Source organism: Eumetopias jubatus, unplaced genomic scaffold, assembly GCF_037043125.1.
Source record: "Eumetopias jubatus isolate StellerSeaLion01/CBP00866 unplaced genomic scaffold, mEumJub1_p1.0 scaffold_7, whole genome shotgun sequence".
In the NCBI taxonomy this organism is placed as follows: domain Eukaryota; kingdom Metazoa; phylum Chordata; class Mammalia; order Carnivora; family Otariidae; genus Eumetopias; species Eumetopias jubatus.
Window position 1 is genome coordinate 103,804,774 of NW_028274813.1, and position 24,753 is coordinate 103,829,526.

The 24,753-nt window shown below is 35.3% G+C and overlaps 1 protein-coding gene across 6 annotated transcripts in view; it reads left to right on the plus strand.

Annotated features, from left to right (window-relative positions):
- The window catches only part of USP3 (ubiquitin specific peptidase 3), a 105,176-nt gene that overhangs the window by 33,060 nt on the left and 47,363 nt on the right, over window positions 1-24,753 (plus strand). For all 6 annotated transcript variants that reach the window (XR_003608624.2, XM_088024841.1, XM_028100266.2 and 3 more), the window contains 4 exons: window positions 2,141-2,272; window positions 19,077-19,160; window positions 22,290-22,371; window positions 23,592-23,674. Coding sequence is in view for 5 of the 6 variants with exons in the window: in XM_088024841.1 (XP_087880967.1) it covers window positions 2,141-2,272; window positions 19,077-19,160; window positions 22,290-22,371; window positions 23,592-23,674 (381 nt within the window). In the remaining variant the exon portion in view is untranslated. The remainder of the gene's footprint in view (window positions 1-2,140; window positions 2,273-19,076; window positions 19,161-22,289; window positions 22,372-23,591; window positions 23,675-24,753) is intronic.

Sequence of the window (24,753 nt, forward strand, 5' to 3'; positions counted from 1 at the left end):
GTGTTTTCTGCAGAAAGTCTTAAATTGAATATTCCTTCAATTTATCAGTAGCATGTTTGAGTTGTATATTCTGTTGACCTTCACGACATCATCCCATTTATTTTTCAAATTTTTGTGATTATGGTTAGAAATCTGTGACATATATATTGACGCTTTTCCTTTTTAGACCAGATTGCCCAGTTAAAATCTAAAATTAGATGAGGGAAATATTTATCCAGTTTATACATAATTGTTAACTTGCGAGTGATGTATTTGAATATTAGGCAAAACATTACTAATCTTAATGTCAGCAGTAATATACTTCTTACTTTTCAGCAACGCCTACAGTAACCATTTAAACATCTAGTACAATTAGAGACTCTACAGTGTGGTGGCTAAATGAACTATATGTACTATGTACAGATGATCAGTTTTCAAAGACCTAAAAGTAGTGATGCCTTATTATCATTGTTCAGTATTTTTCTTTGATTTTGAAGGTGCTCATTATAAATATTTTGTTTCTCATGGCACAGTATAAATTCTATAGGCATAGGAAATTGAGCTGATTAGATATAGAACCTATATGATGCCTTGGAGTTTACCTTTTAATTAAGTATTGGGTGTTTCTTGACCTACGCAATGTATGTGCTTAATATGACCACTTTCTAAACAATTATATTGTTCGAATTCTGAATAAATAGTAGTTAAGCATATAAAGAAAAACATGAATAAAATAATTACCAACATCTATTCATTCATTTATGCATTCTGAGCCATGGATTTCTTAATCACCTAACAACGCATGAAATAAAAGTACTGTTACCTCCATACCTACAGATGAGAAAATGTTAAGTGCAGAGAGAGGTTAAGTAACTCATCTAAGCTCAAGTGGCCAGCATGTGACAAAGCTACTTTTGAACTCAGGCAGTCTAATTTTTGAGCTTATACTCTTAATCATTATTTTATTTTAAAATTGATTTTAGTTTACTTTTGTGGACAGAGGACCCAAATACACACGAGTTTTGGTTATGTTTACTATAATGAAAAAAATGGGAAAAAACCCACCAAAATCTAAGTTGAGGTTAGTACTGCCTCTAATGCTTCCAGGTTTCCTAAGGTAGAGGCTGGGCCTGAAGTTGTCCTCCCTCTTTACCCCAATTGTTCTGCTTTCCCCAAGGTGAGTGTTGCTCCTGGTATAATTAAGGTGCCTCATGACAAAACATTACTTTAACTCTCTGAGTATGTTTATTTTGGTACCATTTGACCAACATTTGTTTTGACTGAGTTTTCAATAAGGTCTTGCCTTCTATAAATTGACTACTTTCTAGGAAATGGGAAGTTTTGTTTTATAAGGGTCTTCATAGTACCGGCCAGTTACAACATTGTACAGTATTTAGGTGGAGGTTTAGAGGAACTTGGGTGGTTGCGCCATGTACATTATTTCAGTTTCATTTTGCTTTCTGTAATACACTGATTTATTAGATCTGTGTTAGAAAGTGTTAGAAAATTGTTATGAATATAGTCAACCTTTAATTATCTTTGTCCATGTAAAGAAATAGTTTATATAAACTTAAGATGATTTGTACTTTGTATTGTTTTTAAAACAAATGTGTTTCCATTTGAGTGGAGCTAATTATTTAAGCATTTGAATAAAATGTCTGAAGCCATATTGATGAGAAAGAGATTATCCTGTTTCCCTATCTGACTTTCATATAAACAGCAGTCCAAGCACAGTCTGTGGCCCTGTGGGAAGTGGTTGAGTGATTTAGTTTACAAATCTTGCCTTTGAGAATAACCTGAGTTGGTTAGCAGTCTGAGAAAAGCTTAAAAAAAAAAAAAAGGAAAAAGCTAAGCAAAAGCATCAGCAAAGGAGTTGATAAGTGATAATAGCCGTGATATTGAAACTGATTTGCATAGATGAGCCTTGCCTGGCCTGGCCCTAATCTTGTGTGTGATTAAAAGTTGACTGTCATGTTTGATTGCAAAAAAGCATATTTTAAGCACTAAGCTTAATCACTAATTGAATGCTCTTTAGGATTGAATGCTCTTATAAGGAGGAATTCTTTCTCATTCTAATTTGATTATCATCTAATTTTATTATCTACTATTTTAACTTCCAAAGCAATATTTAGATTAAAATAAAAATTTATTTGGTTTTAAGGTATGTGAATGGCCATGCAAAAAAACATTATGAAGATGCACAAGTACCCTTAACTAATCATAAGAAATCAGAAAAGCAAGATAAACCTCAGCATACAGTGTGTATGGATTGCAGTAGCTACAGTACCTACTGGTAAGTATTAATATTTTCTGGAGATGATATTCCTTACTCAGTGTGTGCAAGGGTTTCCTCATTTCCCTCCCTCTTTCCCCTCCCCCATCAATCTCTAAACCAGTCGCTACTGCCATTACCTCCTTTTAGTTTTGTTAGGATGCATAGGGGATTGGAGCCATCAGGAATGCCTGTCTTTTTATTCATTCAGATTTTACTCTGCATTGTTCCCTTCAACTTCTAGGCCTCCTCTTTCCCACCCCTCTGTTCCTTGTCCATCCTGATAAGCTTCAGGGCAATGAAAAGTATTTCTTTGTGGTTGTTCTTTATAATTATTTTTATTTTTCTTATTTGGTTTTTAATTGAAGAATAATAAGATACACAGTCATGTTCAAAACAAAACAAAACAAAAACCCAAGCCCATGTTTTAATTGTCCAGTTAACATTTTGTTATGTAATCTTGAAAACGTAACTTCTTGGTTTAAAAACTGTTTTGACAATCACCCCTCTCCCAGCACGGATCCATTCTCGTCTCCTCCTCTGTAGATAAATGTTAAGAATTTCATGTGTAGCCTTTCAGCCTTTTTTTTTTTTTTAAGTATCACATCCTTTAAAAGGAGATTGGAGGCCCTGTTCTCTCTTTGTAATATAATATGCATGTCTGTTTCATATAAATGACAATGAAATAAGTACCGATTTTTGTGACTACTTAGAACTAGGTTATTTAGGTTACAGTTATGTTAAATAATTCATCTTCATTTGGTATGCTCAGAAGGACAGTGTTTTTTGCAGTTTTAACTTCAGTGTGAAGCAAGTTTTTTTCCTTGACTAGTAAATTATGATGAATAATTCTTTAATCAGTTTACTCTCAAAAGGTTTTTGACATTGAAGGGAAAAAAAGCCATTTGAAAGATCCCTTTGGAGATCTTTTTTGGCCATCCAGCCCTTAAATGTCACACGAAAGCAGTACGGGACAGGAATGAGGATTTAAAGTCTAAATTTAATCACTTTTGATTTACACTCTACTGGAGTTTTGTGCTAATCTTGTCTACATCATTCTTAGTTGATTATTGTATTGTAGAAAAATGTCCATCAAAAGGAAGAAAGAGTGGCTTCCTATCTTTAAAATTTTTAACGGTTTAACATTATTAATTTGTGGCTATTAAATGACACATCTTAAGGTTTAGTCATTCAGACCACTACTCTTTCCGTGGAAGATGTCCAGACCTGGAAGAGAGAGAAGCTAGAGGTAGATAACAATTTCAATAAAAATGAAAATCTTCCCAAGATTTTCACACATGGGCTAGTGCTCAGTTTATTGTCATTTGCTCTTGTAAAATGCTCCTTCCTGTGAAAGGTAAGCATTAGCCAGGCTGTTAGAGTGTTCTTACTAGTTTTTTGCTTTTTCCCTCAGGAAACTTACATACGAGAATGACAGAGCTACCTAATTGACAGAACCATATGTTTCTTTAAGACTTACTTTTAGAGAGCAGAATTTAAGATCACTCTTTAGGTATAATTTCACAATCATTGTTGTAAGTCATGTCAACCTGTATGTACCAGATGTTGAAAACATTCATTCTTCTTGATTTTCAGTTAGCGGTGTGTATGAAATGCTAAATGGGGAAGTTTGGAAATACAGTTAAATCTCTGCTATAACAAGTTTGTAGTGGGTTTTCTTGCAATTGGTGAGATTATGAGGAAACAGTAACTCTTTGAGGAAATTTTAAAAATTAATGAAGTAGAATAGGTCTCTTTAAAAATATAGGTTACATACTTCAGTGTCTTCATTTATAAGAATATACTTTATACTTTCTGCATTTTGGAGGAGTACCTTTATTAACTAGAATTGGAATTTGATTTGTTTTATGTTGGTATAATATGCAAAAGTACATGTGGTTTCATGGCTGAATTGTAATTAAATGGCAGATCTTGAACTTTGGGGAATATACACCATGGCGGAGGCTTCTTGGCCAATTGCCAGTCTTTTGTGTGAAGTTATACAGAGCTGCAAAGTGTGTGGACACTCAGAGCTTCAGAAATGCAGGAAGGGAACTGCAGCTGGTCACATTACTGTATCATTTGTAGGTTTAAAAACAAAATGCCAGGGAATCACCCTGTAGGATTATACTGATGCCTTAAAAGAAATCTGCGATAGTTGCAAACTGATAAAGCTGTAGTCTAAGTTAACGTTTTCCTCACACCTCAGCATGATTAGGAAAAAAACGAAAAAGAATTTCTTCTTTCTGTATGAATGGGTTTGTGTTATTTTCTAGTATGCTTCAGTAATTTCACTTCAGTTCATCAAGTTTCCTTGCACATAAGTTTCTTATGGTTAGGCTCAGTGATTTGCTTCAGAGGTAAAATATTGGTGCATTAGTTTTCACCTATTTGATTATTGTTATGCTTGTTGTCAAAATCTTTTGACTTAATCTAATGTTAAAGCTCCTTTTTCACGTGCTGTCTTCTCTAAAGAAGTTGAAACATGCTCTGAGGCTTAGAGTTTGTCCTTACTTCCCCTTTCCAAGAGTCCCTGCCCTTTTCCTATCTTAGCATATCCTTCGTGAAGTTACCACTGAACTCTCCCCCACATCCCCCCTCCCAGCTTCAATTGTAGCTGGATGTAATCTCTCCTAAACTCATAGTTCTTAGGATACTTGTAATTTCCTGCTGCACGATAGGTTATTTGTAAATGTCCTTGGGGACTGCAGGAACCAGATATCAGATAATATCTTCCATAGTACTCAATGTCTGGTGCAGAGTAGGCAATATGTTGTATTGTTGGAAAGATTGTATTTTGTTTTATGTCTTCCAAAAATGGGGAAGGTTACACCAAATCTATAATATTTGCCTTCTGATCATCTTGGAGGACTAAAGAACCACAGAACATCTTTCTCAAAGAAGACGTAAATCGTGGCTTGTGTGAGCTATTTCATTTACCTCCCAAGAGGGTAGGGTACTCTGCTGCAGAGTAGTCCCTTCGCTTTTCACATAAACAGGACATCTGGAAGAAGCACTTATTAACCAAACAGAACACATAAAATGGGTCACTGTTTCAAAAGAGGGAAAGCAACACCAAAAGGAGTAATTTTGATTTGACACAAACCTACTCCTAAAGGAGATTTTCATTTTTATAAAAATTCATTTTATTAACTAGAATTGGAATTTGATTTGTGAAGATTTCTATAAAATGAATTTCTATAAAAATGAAAATCTCCTCAAGATGTTCACACAAGGGCTAGTGTTCACTTTTATTATGTGTTAAGTAGTATTTCCTTTCCTCCCACCCCAACTTCTCTCTCCAGTCAGTAAAAATGGAATTGTATGTGGTATACATTATTGTATCAAAAAGAAACTGTGATTAAAATTAGGAACTTTGATTTCTTACATAGACATTTGGAATTAATAGTTTTAAAATGCTGAACAGAGGGGCACCTGGGTGGCTCAGATGGTTAGGCGTCTGCCTTCGGCTCAGGTCATGATCCTGGGGTCCTGGGGTCGAGCCCTGCGTCAGGCTCCCTGCTAGGCAGGGAGCCTGCTTCTCCCTCTGCCTCTGCCTCTCTCTCTCTCTCTGTGATTCTCATGAATAAATAAATAAAACATTTTTAAAAAATGCTGAACAGATAACTTTTGATGCCTGACATAGTCTTGTTGATTCTGATCCTTATCAATAGTAACTGAATTTCTGAGAATACAAAAATATGAAAGGAATATTAAAACTAAATAAAATAAAAAATATAAAACTAAACTACTAGGCAGGGTGATGTTTTAAGGCACTATATCAAACAAAGAAATATTATGAAATGTGAATCAATTTGTCTAGAAAAAAGACTTGTATTTCAGATTTTTTTAAAATATTTATTTTAGAGTTCGGGGTTGGGGGAGGGAGTGGAGGAGCAGAGGGAGAGGGAGAAGCTCAAGCAAATGAGTGAGACCCTGAGATCACAACCTGAGTTGAAACCAAGAGTCAGATGCTTAACTGCCATGCAGGCACCCCTGTATTTCAGATTTTAAACACCTGTAACAAATACCAGTTTTAACTAAAACTAATAAAGTTCTTAGTTTTGGACTTAAATTGATACCAAATCATTTTCAAAGGAAATTATGATCAAATATTAAAAAGGAGGCACAAAAAAGTAAAAAGAAAAATGGAGCGCCAGGGTGGTTCACTGGGTTAAGCATGGAACTCTTGATTTCGGCTCAGGTCATGATCTCAGGGTCGTGAGTTTGAGCCCTATGTTGGGCTCTGCCATGGGTGTGGAACCTGCCTAAGATTCTCTCTCTGCCCCCTGCCTTGTTCACACGTGCGTACAGTCTCACTTGCTCTCAAAAACAGAGAGAAAAGTAAAAAGGGGAAAATCTTTAGACTATCTTTATAAACAATTTGGGTACAAATTTTCAGTATTGTAAAGATTAGAGAACAGGAAGAGTTTTGTTTATTTAAAAACAGTATTTTTGAAGTTTAAAAACTTTTTCAGTAGAGGTGGTCTGAAAACATGAAAGGCTCTTCCTTAATAAGCTAGTATTTGTCTGCTTTTAACAAAGGATATAGGTTTTCTGGGACGCCTGGGTGGCTCAGTTGGTTAAACGACTGCCTTTGGCTCAGGTCATGATCCTGGAGTCCTGGGGTCCTGGGGTCAAGTCCTGCTTCGGGCTCCCTGCTCGGCAGGGAGTCTACTTCTCCTTCTGTCCCTCCCCCCTTGTGCTCTCTCTCTCTCTCTCTCTCTCTCTCTCTAATTCTCTCTCTCAAATAAATAAAATCTTTAAAAGAAAAGGATATAGGTTTTCTCTGCAGTTGTTCTTCTATTTTTCCAAAATTGGCTTATTTGATGGCAGTACATCAGAATTTAGTAAAAGAATTTAAAAATAAGCTTGCTATGTAAGTTCTTTTGGGTTTTAACTTTCCTTGGTTTGAAAAGATGAAGTCACTAGAACACAAACTTTTTTTTTCCTGTAATCCTATCTTTTATAATAAAACCAGAGGTCAAATTTGCCTTCAAATGTCACAGTACTATGCAGGGGAACGGAAAGGAATTTAAAACTTAATGACAGACCCGCCATTGTCCTTCTTGAGGGGTGCTTTTTACGTAAAAGTTTTCGTTTTGTTTTGAGGGGATTTACACTGTTTAAAGATCCTTTGTAGGGACGTCTGGGTGACTCAGTCGGTTTAGTGTCTGCCTTTGGCCCAGGTCATGATCCCAGGCTCCTGGGATCAAGTCCCACGTCAGACTCCTTGCTTAGCGGGGAGCTTGCTTCTCCCTCTGCCTGCAGCTCCCTCTGCTTGTGCTCTCTCTCTCTCTCTGTGTGTCAAATAAATGAAGTCTTTAAAAATAAATAAGTAAAGATCACTGTAGCCAGTAGATTAAAGGACTTGTTTCTTTACTGTTGCATAAAAAATCAGGTTCATTTGTATGATGATTGCTTCTTGTTTCAGATAGGTGGTGAAAGGTTTGGTTTGGGAATATTTTCTTCTTCAAGAATGTGATATGGGTCTTTATAACTTCAGTAGCACTTAACAATAGGAATGGAAAAACAACCTTAGAATTTTAAAGCTAAGGAAGAGATTTTTCTGTTTTGGGTGTGTGTGCCATAAAATATTGTAGCAGTTGAGCAATTAAAAGTGGCTAGTGGGACTCAGGAATTTAATGTTTTAATTTGTTTTGTTTTATTTTAATTAATATAAGTTGAAGTCAACCACATGGGGCTTCTGTATTTCAGGATACAGTAGCTATTATACTAGATGTTGTAGCCTCAAACTATTAAAATTTAACATTGAGTATTTTAATGTAATGAAACTTTCAAAACCTTTAGACAAAAATGTGAAACTCCAAAAAGAAAATAAGTCAGTTTCACTAATTAAAATATTTTGTTGCAAATAATTAAAACTTAAAGGAAATATGACTCAGTAAGATATATCAAAAAGAAAACTTACATATTACTGAGTTAATTTCACCTGAAATCTGCCAGCCTATTCATTATTTGTACCAGGATGTCATAAAGCAATCCCAGATTATTGTACCATTACAAGCAAAAATACCTTTATAAATAGCCATTTCTGAACAAAAAACACTAATAACATTGAAATAAAAGGAAACTATTAAAATACAGTTTTCCGAAAACCAAAGAAAAAAAGAAAGTAAGCATCAGGTTTTAACTAAAGCCATTTCCATTAAATCAGAAACAAGACAGAAATACCTTTTATAATCATTTTACCTGTCAGTATTCTCGAACATTATTTTGGCAGTTCTAGCCATTGAAATAAGACAGTAAGTAAATGAGATAATTGGTATAAATATTGGAAAATAAGAAAATTTTGTTTTCAAATTATAGAATGCACAGAATGCATTCAAGGAGACTTTAATGGAAATAACTAGAATTAATAAAAAATTCTGAAATGGTGATATAAATATATAAATACTAATAGCTTTCTCTTTATTAGCAGTCATCAGTGAAAAATGGAAATGACCAAAGAAACAAAAAAACAAACATTCAACATAAAGATAAAAACTATAAACTAGATGTAGGAATAAATGTATTAAAGAAGACACAAAGCAAAGCTGTAGATCCTTTGTGAAGAAAATTTGGTATTATAAACAGTCCTTCCTCCCCCCACATTTTTACCTTCAAAATTTTTTTGGAAAGATTTATTTGAGAGAGAGCGAGCGAGAGAAAGCCTGCACATGAGTAGGGGGAGGGGCAGAAGGAAAGGGAGAGAGAGAATCTTAAGCAGACTCCTTGCTGAGCACAGAGCCCAATGGGGGGCTTGATCTCACCAAACTGAGATCATGACCTGGGCCAAAATCAAAGTTGGGCACTTAACCAACTACCCAGGTGCCCCTTACCTTTGAAATTTTTACTTGAGAGTCTAATTTACATGATGGCTCGCAAACATAATGGGAACAACATCCGAAAAAAACAATGGCAGATGTGTTGGCTCTTACTCAATAAATATTCTTTGAGCACCTCTTCTGTGCTGGGAATCTAGGTTTTAGTGCCATCATTCTCCAAAATAATGCACTTGAGGGGGTGGAAAGAAAATATAGAACTTCTATTAAAAGTTTATTTTTATTTTTAATTTGAGAGAGAGCAAGAGCACAAGCAGGGGGAGAGGCAGAGGGAGAGAGAAAAAGCAGACTTCTGCTGAGCGGGGAGCCTGATGGAGTTCTTGATCCCAGGACCCTGAGATCATGACCTGAGCTGAAATCAAGAGTCAGACACTTAACCAACTGAGCCACCCAGGCACCCCTGATAGTTTTTATAAAAAAAAAAAAAAAGTTTTGGCCAATAATATACCTGTTGCCTGTGGGTCTTTCGATTAGGTTGTGATGTGTCATGAACTATACACAGAATGTTCTGAATCAGAGCTTCACTTGAGTCCTCACCCTTGTTCATTTTGCAGTGTACTGCAGTCTGCCTAGTTACATGGATTTACTTAGTTTGTCCAAGTCAACCCTCATCAAATGGATATACTATTTAAAAGATTTTTACCAAATGGGGGGCCTGGCTAGCTCAGTTGGTGGAGCATGTGATTCATGATCTCGGGTTGTGAGTTCGAACCCCATGTTGGGTGTGGAGCCTACTCAAAAAAATTAAAAAGCAGTGCCTGGGTGGCTCAGTCAGTTAAGCGTCTGACTCTTGATCGCAGCTGAGGTCTTGATCTCAGGGTCGAGTTCAAGCCCCGTGTTGGGCTCCACGCTAGGTGTGGACCCTACTTAAAAAAAATTTTTTTTTAATACAAAAGATTTTTACTAAACAAACAAGCCCTACAAGACAATGATAATAGGAACACAGATACTGGTGAACAAAAAAAGGGCAGGCTGACAGGCTTTCCTACTCTGAGCTCATTAAACAAATGACAAGGTAAAAATATTGGCTTTCTAATAAAAACACAGACTAGTCAGATTTGATAAGTTGGACAAAAAGCTTAAGCTACAAGAAGTATGAATTTATATCTCTTATGATTAATGTCAAAATTCACCCTATGTGTATATTATACTTTGAGATATTTGTTAAATCATAGTGTGAAGATGTCCTAAATAGGACATTTTCAAATAGTTTATTTCACCTCTAACTTATTCTTTTAAGATGTTTCTTTTTTTATACTATACACATTAATTTAGATGTACTTATATATGAAATCTTATATAGAAACATGTATAAATATATTGGGGGTGGTGGATGCTCAGTTTTGTGGTTTACTTTTTAACCTGATTAGGTGCCTCATGAAACTAATTTGAAGATTTCTTCTTAAGAGACCAGTGTTTTGCATTTTAGAATTAGAGGGGGCATGTATAGTACAGGGAAAAAAATAGGAAAGAAGTGTTTCTAAAGTTATAATTAAAAAAAATAAACCCACATTAAATTTTGGGATAAGAAAATGATTAAGTCATGCTGTAAATTTTCATTTTTGGAGAATGGTAAAGAAAGCACAGTTGGGGTTGACCAAGTGAGGAATTTTTTTTAAGATTTTATTTATTTGAGGAAGAGGGAGAGAATCCCAAGCCTACTCCATCCGGAGGGTGGAGCCCTATGCCAGGCTTGATCTTACCACCCTGAGATCACCATCCCAGATGAAAGCTTAAATCTACATGTAAAGCAGGTAATACAGAAGTGAAAGAGAAGATTGGGAGGCAAAGGTGAGAGAGAAGAAAATATAAGTAAGGCTAACATTGTGGGACCATCAAATACTGTACCTTAACTTGGCTATAGATATCTGTGGATTTGAACATCACCGTCTAAGGGGGTAGAGTGAGGGAGATCACACCAAAGGAAATAACCAAAGTATGGAATAGAATGTTAGTTGAAATGGAGGAGAAAAAAGATGGGTTTGGGGGAAATTATAAACAGAAAAGTAGAAAGGATAGAAATAAATGAAAATCAAAAAGTATACACATAAAGAATCAATGTAATCAAGAAATTGGACAGTTTTGTTCTTTTTTAGAGTAAGCAGAATGTGAAATAAAGGTGTGATTTTATCCATTTTTTACCTCCCTAATTATATAGTAGTGTAAATAACTTGTTTCTTACGAAAATTTATCTGCTACTTGAGGTATGTTCTTTTAGTGCAAGGTAGTAAAATTAATTTTTTTCTTAACATCAGTGTACATGTAAATTCCATCCTGTATGCTTAATTTCTTTATTAACTATTGGCTTAAAGTAATTTAAAACTAAGATCATTTTTGGCTCAAGGAATTTGGATTTAACACTAATCTTCACCTAGCTAAGATGATAGTGTGGTTTGTTTCAAGGTTTTAGAAGTAAAGAAAGATACCAGTTCCCATCCTACCTTGCTTTTTATATCCTGTTTCTTTGTCTGACGTCACTAATATGTTGCCTGATATGATTTCAAGTGTTATTTTTTTGTCTTTAATGTTCAAATTACTTACATTTTCTTAAACAATTCTTTGTTTTTTTCTAAATACAAAAGTGAACCTTTTCCTTATCTGACAAGTAGTCTGTTAGAAGTAGAGGTTGTCTTTACTTGAAGAATCATCTAAAATCACTAAACAAAAACTTTTTTTTTTTTTTAGATTTTGTTTATTTATTTGACAGAGAGGCAGGGGGAGGGGCAGAGGGAGAAGGAGACTCCACGCCGAGCAGGGAACCCGATGCTGGGCTCGATCCCAGGACCCTGGGATCATGACTTGAGCTGAAGGCAGACGCTTAACTGACTGAGCCACCCAGGCACCCCTAAACAAAAACTTTCTTAAGTGTAAATTTAATAGCCTAAGAATTTGTTGTATAATATACGTAATTCTTGACTTTTGTTTGTTCGACGCATGAAGTCCTATGTGAATGAGATGCTAAACCCTGGACCTCCTCTCCTAGCGAAGTACTAATCAGGTTATCTGAACTCTGACCAGCTTCCTCCTATCACAATTTCTCAGTGACAGCAGTATAGATGGAAGTCAAAGAGGAATACAACTCTTTATAATATTATTTCAACTACATTTTGGGAACCAGGTGTATTTTCACCTTACAACATTTAACCATATTTTATAACATTTATTTCAAAATGGGAAATGCATTCCAAGTTTCAGAGGACTAATCTACAAGCTTTTGGAAACCTAGCCTACAAGTTAAGTACTTTTTTGTACTAATCTTATTCTGACACAGTCTTCTTGAAGGGAAAGAGTGACTGTATTTTTTTTTTTTCCAGATATTAGAGGTGAGTATAATTCTGACTGATTGGCTTCAACACAGTTGTAAACCAGGGAGAGATTTTTAGAACTTGTTTACTTTAAATCCTTCTGTTTACCTTGGGAGTTTTTAATACCAGTATTAGTGGGATAGTTTCCAGTTTGAAAGCAGTGTCTCAGCTAAGACTAAGCAGCCAGACAACATTTAAATTCTCATTTATATTCAACTTTTCCTACTGATTTTCTTTTGACCTCTTGGCCTGGGAGGAAGAAGAAATCAAAAGGGGTTGTGGGCAGCTAGAGAAGCCCGTGCTGTGAGGGAGCTCTTCGTTACACAAAGGAAGGAAGCTAACATTTATTGATCTCTACCACATGCCAGGCACTCTTAGAAGTTTTGGCCCATAGAAGTAGGTGCTTTCCTTTAACGTCATCATCATCAAATAATACTTGCATAGTGTGGTAAATTCAGAGTATAAAAGTTATAATCTTAGAAATGTGTCCTTCTTAGTGACTGTAAGAGAACCTAAAATTGGCTCTTGAGAAATAAGGACAGTTGTAAAAACATTAACAAATTCTTTTAAATCAGTAAAAACTAACCCAGCCAAAACAAAATTGATTTCTTATAGCTCAGTAAAGTTAAGTTGTGATTTAAGTAAAGTTTATGATATTGGGTTATTATAGAATATTAGAGCAGGTAATGTCCTAGATACCCTTTAGATTGCCAGTGCTATCCAACAGAAATAATATGTCATATATGTAATCTTAAATTTTCTAATAGTCACATTAAAGCAAAAAGAAACAGGTGAATTAATTTTAATTGTATATTTTGTTTAACCCATCTATTCAAATACTGTCATGTCAACATGTAATCAACATAAAATTATTAGAGATAGTTTGTGTTCTTTTTTTTTTTTTACATAAAACCTTCCAAATCCAGTGTATATTTTACACTTACAGCACATCTCCATTCAGATACTAAACTTTCATTAGAAATGCTTGACTTCTGTTTAGATTCATAAAAATTGCATTTAAAAAAGTAGATTCTAAAAACTATTAGAAGTTTTCCAATAAATGAATCAAGTACAAAAAAACCATTTTTCTTTAATATTTGCATCTGTATTGACAAAACTGACTCATCTTTTTAGAACAACTGATTTAACTCTGAAGCAAAAGCATATCAGTTTCAAAACTACATCTAAGTAAATCTACTAACTCTTGTAACAATTCAGTATTACCAACATTGAATTCAAAGGGGCACTATGTAAACTGAAAAATGACTCTAAATGTATCCATATCAACATGCCCTTCAATTTTCTCACAGATTTTATGTTTTTATTTTATTTTATTTTATTTTATTTTAAGATTTTATTTATTTATTTGACAGAGAGAGACACAGCGAGAGAGGGAACACAAGCAGGGGGAGTGGGAGAGAGAGAAGCAGGCTTCCTGCCCTGCAGGGAGCCCGATTTAGGGCTCCATCCCAGGACCCTGGGATCATGACCTGAGCCGAAGGCAAATGCTTAATGCCTGAGCCACCCAGGCGCCCCAATTTTCTTACAGATTTTTAAAGCCAATTTACATAATGCTATTACAATTAAAATTGTCTGCATATTTATTCATGTTGAAAAATGTGTAAAATCATTATTGACTTGTATCATGAAAAGTTTAAATTTTAACATATGTTCTTGTATCTCTCTAGCGAGGTCACAAATAAGCTTTTTCTTTCCTTGGATCTTTAAATTGAGCTCATTCATGTGCCCTGTGATACAGGGAAAAAAATGTAAATCATACTTGGATGTTTTCTATTTATTGAATATTGGCAGGTGTTCTTTCATTTCAAGAAAATCTTGAATTAGAGGGGTGCCTGGCTGGCGCATTCAGTGGAGAGTGCGACTCTTGATCTTGGGGTCGTGAATTTTGAGCCCCACATTGGATGTAGAGATTACTTAAAAATAAAATCTTTAAAAAAAAGAGGGGTGCCTGGGTGGCTCAGTTGGTTGAGCAGCCGACTCTTGATTTTGGCTCAGGTCATGATCTCAGGGTTGTGGGATACAGCCCCATGTCAGGCTCCATGCTTAGCAGGGAGTCTGCTCAAGGATTTTCTTTCTTCCTCTCCCCCTACCCCCATGCACACATATGTTCTCTCTCTCTCTAAGTCTTTAAAAAAATTTTTTTTTGAATTAGAATAAATAGTACAGTAAATCTTTGTAAAACTCTTTCATGACTCAAACTGAAGCAGTGAACATTGGCAAAGAACTTTTCTAACAATATTAAAGATCATTTAATTCATTATCATGAATTATGGTCATTAAATTCATTATCTTCTATTTTTTTATAACAGTTTCATAAACTGGTGATGATTCATAGCATTTGTACATATATACTGAACAATTTTAATAACTGCATCCATGATACAGTCCATTTCAGAACACAGATATTTTCAATATGTATCACACAGTGAAATTAATAAGGGAAATCTAGTAAATCCAGATTTTGGGTCTCACATAGCTGGCCCATTGTCTTTTTTTTTTTTTAAGATTTTATTTATTTGAGAGAGCATGCACAAGTAGGGGAGAGGAAGAAGCAGGCTCCCCGCTGAGCAGGGAGCCTGATGCAAGGCTCAATCCCAGGACCCTGGGACCATGACCTGAGCCAAAGGCAGATGCTTAACTGAAGGCAGACACTTAACTGACTGATCCACCCAGGCTCCCCCATTGTCTGTCTTGATAGAAACTTTTTCCTATCTAGCTGAAAGTGACAGATGTAAAAGATTAAAAAATATAGTATCTACAACTTGAGATTGATTAGATGAAGACATTTCTTTGTAAATTTAGAAGTTGTTTGAGACAAAACATACCCAGAATGTTAGTCAGTCAGTATCTCTTGTGAAGCTCATTTAAAGCTCAAAATAAAAGTACTTGCAATTTTTCAAATGTTGAATAGATTGATCTTTAATATTCTTAGAACAGTCTTTTATTCACTGACACTCCCTTGGTGGGTCAATTTAAGACATTTCATGTTTGTTTTAATCGTTTCCTCAAATTTTAAAACCTAATTCCCTTAACTGAAATGATAATTACATTTTTTATCTTTCCATCTAAAAATGGTTCTCTTTGTTGAGCAAGAATCCCAGCCATTTTATGGTTGGCCAAAATTATAAGCTCAGATCCTATTTAATAATCACAGACTTTTTTTGTTATATGTTTAGTTCTAATTTCATTAGCTGTTTTATTTTTTGACTGTTGAGAGGCAACTTCTTATTAAATGAATATGCATTTGCTGAAGATGACTCTTGGTATTATCTTAAAACTTCTTTTTTTTAATTTATTCATTTATTTGACAGAGAGAGAGAGAGAGAGAGAGAGAGAGAGCACAAGTGGGGGGAGGGGAAGAGGGAGAAGCAGACTCCCCACTGAGCAGAGAGCCTGATGTGGGGCTAGATCGCAGGACCTTGAGATCATGACCCGAGCTGAAGGCAGACACTTAACCAACTGAGCCACCCAGGCACACCTTAAAACTTCTTTTATACAACTTACTCATTTTTCTCTGCTATAGCAAATTGTATTGCCATCCTTTGTAAAATTTGTGACATACCTTCTCCACTTGATACTGCCTCGTTAGTGTGCCTTCATTTGAAAGTTAAAATTTTTTTCATTCTTAATTTTTTTTTTTAAGATTTTATTTATTTATTTGACAGAGAGACACAGCGAGAGAGGGAACACAAGCAGGGGGAGTGGGAGAGGGAGAAGCAGGCTTCCCACAGAGCAGGGAGCCCGATGTGGGGCTTGATCCCAGGGTCATGACCTGAGCCAAAGGCAGCTGCTTAAGGACTGAGCCACCCAGGCACCCCTCATTCTTAATTTTTAAGCCAGAAAAATAATTTGCATTATAATTAAAATAAGCGTAGCAGCTTAACTACCAATTACTGTTTACATAGTTATCACTGTAACTCTGCTGTCTGCATAAAATATTCAGATAAACACATTGTAGTGCTACATTGTTGCATACAAAAATAACCATCTGTTGACATAAACTAGATTTGTGATATGCTTATGTAATACTAGAAATGACACATGCACCCATCATGTGCACTGCAATACATCTTAGGTGATGTAATAATAAAAGTGAAGTATAGTTTTGCCAAAACCATAAAATTGTGTTTAGTGGAAAAGTATTTTTTACTGCTTTAGTTGTTAAGTGAAATTTTGTATCAATTAGAATTTTCTAAAAATTAAAATTCAATTCTTAAGTGGCATCAGCCACATAAGCACAGGTCTAGAGTCTAGAGCAACTTATTTACTTCAATGATGTAAGTTCAGAGAGATGAAGCAACTAGATCCAGTCAAGCCAGATTAGTTTAGTTTAGAATGGAGCAAAACCATAAATAAATCTATACTCAGTATATGAAAAATGTTACTTTAACAAATGTTTTATATCCTAGGCTAAATCCATATCACACCAAAAAGAATTACTTTATTTATTTTTAAATTTTTTTTTTTTTAGAGAGAGAGAGCATTAGGGCGGGGCAGAGGGGGAGGGAGAGAATCTCAAGCAGGCTCCATGCCCAGCTCAGAGCCCAAGAAGGGGCTCGATCTCACAACCCTCAGATCGTGACCTAAGCTGAAATCAGGAGTCAGACACTTAACCAACTGAGCCACCCAGGTGCTCCAAAAAGAATTACTTTAATAAGGAAAAAAAAAAACAGTTATTTAATTTAACTGGAAACTGTTTAAACAAAGCAACAACTTTTTTATGGAGGTTCAGGGGTTCACTTTTCAATTAGAGATTATGGCATACTGTAAATAGATGAAAGGTGATCTAAATGTGCTCCTAGACTTCATTCCCCAGATGAACACTAGCATTTAGCCTTGTTTTTGTTTTGAATACTGAGTCTTGTTTTATCTGTAATACATGCATAAATTTATGCAAACATAAAATGAAAAGGAGGAATTAGAGAGGCAGCATAATTTTACTCTTCAGTGAATGCTTAAGCTTCTTGAGGAACCAGGTGCCTTAAGTCTAAATTTACAGAGTAGACCTTACTCTCTTAGCATTATGCTGAGAAGAAGCAAGGAATTAAACCTTTTCACTGATTTAATATTTTACATATTTATCATAAAACTGATAATTTTCTCCTGCCACTGCTGGTACTTTGATGATAAACAGTCCAGGACGTAAAAGGTAGCTTTTGCTATTTGTGAAAATGTCAGGAAACTTGAAGAATACTTTAGAGACTCTTGATTGATAGCATAGGTACTCAGCTAATGGGGGAGGGGCATTAACTAATTACATATATATTACTGTTTTAGTTGAAGTTTTCAAAAGCATTCACTTGAAATTTTAACATCTGTAAATAAAAGACCTTAGGATACATGCTTTTCTGTGTAATCTTTTTTCCCCCCATTACTTTCCCCCATTTTCTTCTAATGTTTTTTGGATTCTGTTAGAGATGACCTAATTTTTACTAATTGCTATGCATTCAAAGTTTTATTTGCTGAGTGGCAGCATTACTGTCATTATTCTTTGGTAGTTTTAATAAGTGGTTTTATACAAAGCCGCTATTCAAAAGAATATATTGGTACTAGCTTGTAAGTTGTTTTTGTTAAAATTGGCCTTATTCCAGGAAAAAATTGAATGCTAATGTAGAAGGTGAAGTTTATTACGTGTGAGTTCCTTTATTTGCTTATTGACTTGCTAAAATACACACACACACAATATTAATTTTAAAGAACACCTTAAATAACTTTCTTCAAAGCAGTTATGTTTCCTAAAAGATGTAGCCACTGTTTTATACTTTTGTTTTCTAGCACCTCTGAATGAAGATTCTTCTTCTCAACCATCTGAATTCAATTTATTTTAATTAAATTGTTTTAAATGTATAGCTGTATTTTTAGTTTTTTTTCTTTAAATTTAACTGTCCCTATAGGTTAATTACCTTTTCCCTGCTCTTCATTTAAATCTCTTCTCCCAGAAAGACAATTATATGATCTCACTGATATGAGGAATTTGAGAAACAAGACAGAGGATCATAGGGGAAGGGAGGGAAAAATTAAACAAGGTGAAACCAGAGAGGGAGACAAACCATAAGAGACTCTTAATCTCAGGAAACAAAGTGAGGGTTGCTGGAGTGGAGGGGGGTGGGAGGGATGGGGTGGCTGGGTGATGGACATTGGGGAGGGTATGTGCTATGGTGAGCGCTGTGAATTGTGTAAGACTGAGGAATCACAGACCTGTACCCCTGAAACAAAAATACATTATATGTTAATAAAAAAATAATAAATCTCTTCTCCCCCCAAATTCCTTATTATTTTGAGTTGGGACGCATTACCTGAAAGCTTTGGGCTTAATGCTATGTGAATTGACTTGGTGCTTTTTATTTTCCATGTATTATGTACCACTAAAAAGAATGTAACACATGTAGCAGCTTATTTTGTTTTTGAAGGAGGAATTGAAGAGCTTTTGAGTAAAAATGTGAAAAGAAGCTAGTGTTCATTGCCTACGTGGCTTTTTTAAAAGGCTCTTAAAAAACATTCCATTGTGGATTCCAAGTCCTCTTTAAACTTACCACCGACAGTAACTGGCTGCAGAGCCATGTGATCATCTTGGCAGCAGCCAGGCCTTTTAGTGATTTCATTATGTGGTTTCCTCAAGCTCTTTGCACACATTGATTAATATTTTTCTTGCAGTTATCGCTGTGATGATTTTGTGGTTAATGACACCAAGCTGGGACTGGTACAGAAAGTCAGAGAACACTTACAGAACTTGGAAAAGTAAGTAATAGGACTTGGGAAAGGAAGGGTATAGAATAGGGTTGAGGGGTCTTTGCAGATTTTTGAGTGGGAGTTTTATTATTGAGTTCCATAACTTCATCATGATTTTAGTGTGATTGAAGTGTTAATAAAGTAAACTTTGGATATCTGAAACTGTGCCCATAGTTAATGGTCATAGCATTTATTTCATTTAATATTTATCATAAATCATAGCCAAGAGTCCAAGAGCCTTTTTTTTTTTAAGTTATTACCCACCAATTTATAAGCTCTGGTCAGTTGATTTGCAAGGGAAATTTTGGAGGTATAAGGAAAGGGCATAAAATGATAGAAAATCATTATAGAGTTACTTATGATTTTAGAAAATCCTTGTCAGGCATGTTTTGTGAGGTCTCAGAAGCACTAAAATTTATGCATTATTTTTAAGGGAAATTAGGTTTTATTATATTGTCCACTTTGCTTCTGTAGGATAGCACAAGATCCTAGTTTCATCTTTTCCTTTTTTGTTAGGGGCTGTATGTGTCACTTGAAATTACAATAGATTGTGAAATGCTGTGTCATCAGAAAGAAATTACGTCATCTAAAGAAATTTATCATCATAAAGAAAGAAATTCTATTCACAACTTATGTGAATAGAATTTTTTTGCTATAGCCAGATAGGTTATTCAGATAAAATTCACTGAACCCAAAGTTGAAGCAATAAACAGAAATCCAAATAGTGATGCAGTGGATAGAAGCATGGCCCTGGAATGACTGCTGACTCTAGTGAAATTTGTATAAATCACCCCTGATCGTCAGGTGCCATCTAATTTATTTTGACAGTTGACCTTAAAAACTATTGTGAGAACATACAAAAGGAGGAGTCCCTTAGCAAACTTAAAGGCAATAGAATATTTTTAAATCATATATTGAGAGGAAATAGCCTAAGTGCTTTGAATAAAACACTTGTATAGTTTTCGTTAACCAAAGTCTTTATGCATGTCTTGTTGACAATAGATTACAAAGCTGATAAGGGAAGAAGGATGGATTTCTTTAAAATCTACACTTGTTAAAACACTTTGAATCAAAGTACTTTTCGGCTTGATATCTTTTGGCTCCTCTCTTTTTCAAAGTGCTTCTTCCCTTCTTGTAATCTGAAGTAGAGGAGCAGAAGCCCTATCTAGGATTAGAGACAGAGGTACAGATACACAGACCCAAATATTTTTGTCTGAAATTGTCATAATTAACAAGTAGGACATTCCCACAGTAATTATGTAATGTCACTCTTTAGTGTGGTGATGTTTTTTGTCAGAGAAGTGGGTAGCTACCAGAATATTTTTTCTGCCACTTACAGTTTTCTCTAAGAAAAGACTACCTCTCAATCCCAAATAAATGTATCAGAACTAAGTCAAAGGGAAAAGAGGATATTCAAGGATGTACATGCATTTATGCAGTTATCAGATCTTTTATTTCCATTGACCACTTCATCCGGTAAAAGATGTCAGAGTTCCTTTTCTATACTTCCGCTTGGTCCCACTGAAAAGTCTACCTTGCAGTCCTCCTCCTGTGTTGAAAAACGTTACTTGGGTTCATTTTTCTGTTCTTCAAATTTGGGCTTTAGTCTGTAGTGGAAACCACAGTTTCAAAACTGTGATTATATTTGTGTTTTACTTTAGACTCTTCTGCATATCCTCTAGAAGTGCACTGTGTAAAAGAACTTACTGAAGTGACGAAAGTGTATAATCTGCACTGTCCTATACAGTAGTCTTATGCAGAGCAGTTGAAAAGTGGCTAGCAATGACCGAGGAACTGTTTTTAATTTTATGTAAGTTTAGTTAATTTAACTTTATATATCCACATGTAGTAAGTGGCTACTGTATTAGTGTGGATCTAGTGAATTCTGCCATTTTGAGAATGGCTGAGGATAATATTTAATAACTTATATTTTAAAAAGCTGAATGTGTATATAGGTTAAAACTGAAAACTGTTAGGCTTGTTGCTAAGGTGTGTGTGTGTGTGTGTGTGTGTGTGTGTGTGTGTGTGTAGTGCTTGTGATTCAGCCTCCTTACTTAAATTGTGAAGGAATAACTTGACACTGTAATATATGGAATTGGTCTTTTCTTACCTTGTATTCACTGATACTCTGAGAGGGATATACACACAGTTCTGAGGACATGTTGCCTAAGAATATTTTTAGTTTTGAAGTAACTCACTAGATCTGATGCTCCAAAGATACTATAGTTCATGTGGAAATTAAATAATCATGCATTTACTTTGGACTACCCTCATACTTTTTAGAAGATGGAAAAGAATTGGCAGACTTTAAAAAGTCTGTGTTGTTCAAATGTGGGCTTTAGTCTGCAGTGGAAACTACAGTTTTTGGTAGTTTTTTATATATTAATAGTAAAAAATGATAATTTTTACTTCTTTTAGATGAGATCTCCTGATATATAATAATTTTAAAGGAATCCTTTGAAAGAATTATTTTCTGATAAAATTTAAGCAAAATATCTCTTATCCAGAAAAATTTTGAAAAATTTTAATTCAGAATATCCATGCTAATTAGAATTTGTTTCAGAATATCCTTTGTAGCATAGCTGAATCGAATTAATTTGTATATATCTATGTGCCTATAATTTATTTTCCAGAAATTCAGATTATATCATAATCTGTTATGAAAATGAGCAAAATAGGAAATTTTTATCAAAATTGGGAAAGAAGTAGCATAGTATTTGAGACTTAATGTTAAATCTCAGTATAATCATATCAGACAAGGGTTTTCCTTTTGTTGTGAGGAATGGGTCTTCTCATTTCTGAAGTTTCGCAGTCAATTAGGCAGGTAGTGGTAGTGAAGAGGGATCGTCTCACAGACTACATCTACCTGGCCAGCTTTTCTGGGAGATGCCTGGTGGTAGACGCTTGCAGCCCACCTTGTAGAGGAGTAGTGGGGATTGCCAAGGAAAATGGAACTCCCCACTTACTTAAAATGCTTGTGGGCCACAGCGGGCCTAACAGGTCACTTCCTGGCCTTGCTAAGCAGCCAGGCAGGGCTCTATACCCCAGACCCTTAGAACAGCAACGTTTATTTTTTAACCTGCTGTCTAGTATGTTTGTGTTAATGTCTTTTTTGACTATCTGTTTGTGTTTTAATAGCTCAGCTTTCACAGCTGATAGGCATAGGAAAAGAAAACTTTTGGAAAACTCATCACTAAACAGCAAGTTGTTAAAAGTAAATGTAAGTAATTAAAATATATACAAATGTAAGAATTGGTTGAGATCTCATCACTGTTTTATTACAACTCTAACATTAATGTTGCTCCTTATAAACTTTCATAAATGTATGCCTTGGATTTGGTATATTTTACAAAATGTTTGCCACTTGTACTAATGATTCTTGATGTAACTAAATACTCCATTTTGTCCATCTGTCAGTGCCTTCCTGCCATCAGGATTACTACTGTGCTCCTCTACCTTAGCAAGTGTTCACTCTTAAAGCCTGTTCATGTGTCTCACTACTCTGTTTCTAAGGATCCCAAAGATCTTTGCTTTTTTTCTGTTAAAGGTTCTAAGTGCAAATTCTATGGGTCTGAAGTTTTGGTAAGTTTTATTTCTTAGGATTTCATTAATACAGTTTCACCACGAAAGAATGTGCTTCCTCATTCTGGTAACCATCTGTTACCAGATGTATGATCCATTAATAAATTAATAAAATTTAAAGATCACTAAATACTTTTAAATACATTAGTAATTTTGCCCTGCATCTGCCTTTCTGCTATCACACTAGTTATGTTTAGACATGCAGGTACTTAGTTAAAATGTTAGGATTTTGTGAAAGAAAGAGCTAAAGTGCTCTCTGGCCATCTGAGTTATGGGCAGAGATGCTTTGGGTTGGATTGGTAGATTCTCTTCTCAGGTGTAGTATTCAGATGTTACAGTGCATTTGTAGAGCTAATCAGAAAATCAAGCCTTGGTCTTCAAGGGAAATTCAGGTAGTTTTTAAAGATTGATATCCCATTGCTAGGAATACATGTATTGGTCATTTATGCATGGCATAGTTAAACGTTTGGGGGTGAATATTTCAGGTAAATGTTTATATCTTTTCAATTTGTAGTAGTTTTAATAAAATCTTATGAAAGCATTGTCTTAAACTTCATTTCTTTTAAGGATCTTCCTGGTTTTCAAATTTGTACTCCATGGTTTTCATTAATGCTGGTTTCCTCATAAGCTTCCATGAGGTACTCCCATGTAGAACAATCCCAGGATCAGAATCAGGCTTCTAAAAATATCTGGACACTTCTACAGAAAGTAGAATGAGAGTTTGAAATATTCATTGGACAAAGAAGGACCAATTCCAAACTGGCTTGATGCTAGAGTTTCAAATATAGGTCTTTGCTTTGATGTCTGACACGTCCTTCTCTTGGTATTACTGATGGCCTCTCTTGTCCCATTTTGCAGGGAAGCACCGCTGCCATCTGTGCCACAGGCCTCCGGAATCTGGGGAACACATGTTTCATGAATGCCATCCTTCAGTCACTCAGGTACTGTCAACGTCAGAGCTTAAGGTGCTGGTGTTAGTTTCTAGTGTAATGGTTAGGAGGAAAGACTCTGGGTTCACATTCTGTCTCTGCCACTAACTCTGGTCAGTTCCCTGTGCCTCAGTTTCCTCGTCAGTAAAATCAGGGGTAATAGTTCTGCCTCATAGGATGGTTGGGAAGATTAAATAATTTATATAAAGGGTTTAGAACAGTGCCCACCAGTAAATAACTGTTAGTTGTTATTATTTCTCTCCTATTGCTTCTTGAATAAACTAGAGCACAGGCCCGCAAACTTTTTCATTTAAAGGCCAGACAGTAAGGATTTTAGTCTCTGCATGCCACACACAGTCTGTCTCCTATCTTCTCCTCCTCCCCTGCCCTCCACCTCCACACTTTTTAAACAACTCTAAAAATGTAAGAGCTCAGTGGCCCAGGACCAGATTTGGCCAGCAGACCCCTGGACTACAGAGAACCTTGTTGAGAGAATTTAATCCGATCATTAGTTAAGTCTTAAATATGGTCATAAGATTGGATGTTTAGAAGATCTTTAAAATGTAAGATAAGTAGCAAAAATAAAATACCCAACAAGGCTGACCTCAGTTATGTAGAAGAAATTATTTTGAAAGTCATGTACTTGTAGATTTTAATGTGGCATCAAAGGCCAGAATTAATTCTCTTCCCAAGGCCACCTTGCAAACAAGGAGCAGAAGTCATACTTGATCCCTCCTTGAAGGTACTATCTCTTGGTTTATCTAGTCTTGTTCAAATAAGAAATTCAAGTCACTACTGAATTCTCCTTAATACTCTTGACTGTATATCTAAACAGTACGGTTGGTTTCATGGTTTGCTTTTATTTGAGGAAATTATTGAATACTTGGGAACAGGTACCATAAAGAAAAAATGGTGACAACCTTTGGGGGAGGGGAATTGAGGATTAAAAAAATTTTTTTAAGTTTTATTTATTTAAGTTGTCTCTACAACCAGTGTGGGGCTTGAACTCACAACCTCAAGACTGAGTTGTATGCTCTTCTAACTGAGCCAGTGGGTGCCCCAGAATTCAGGATTTTTTGGAATAGATTTTG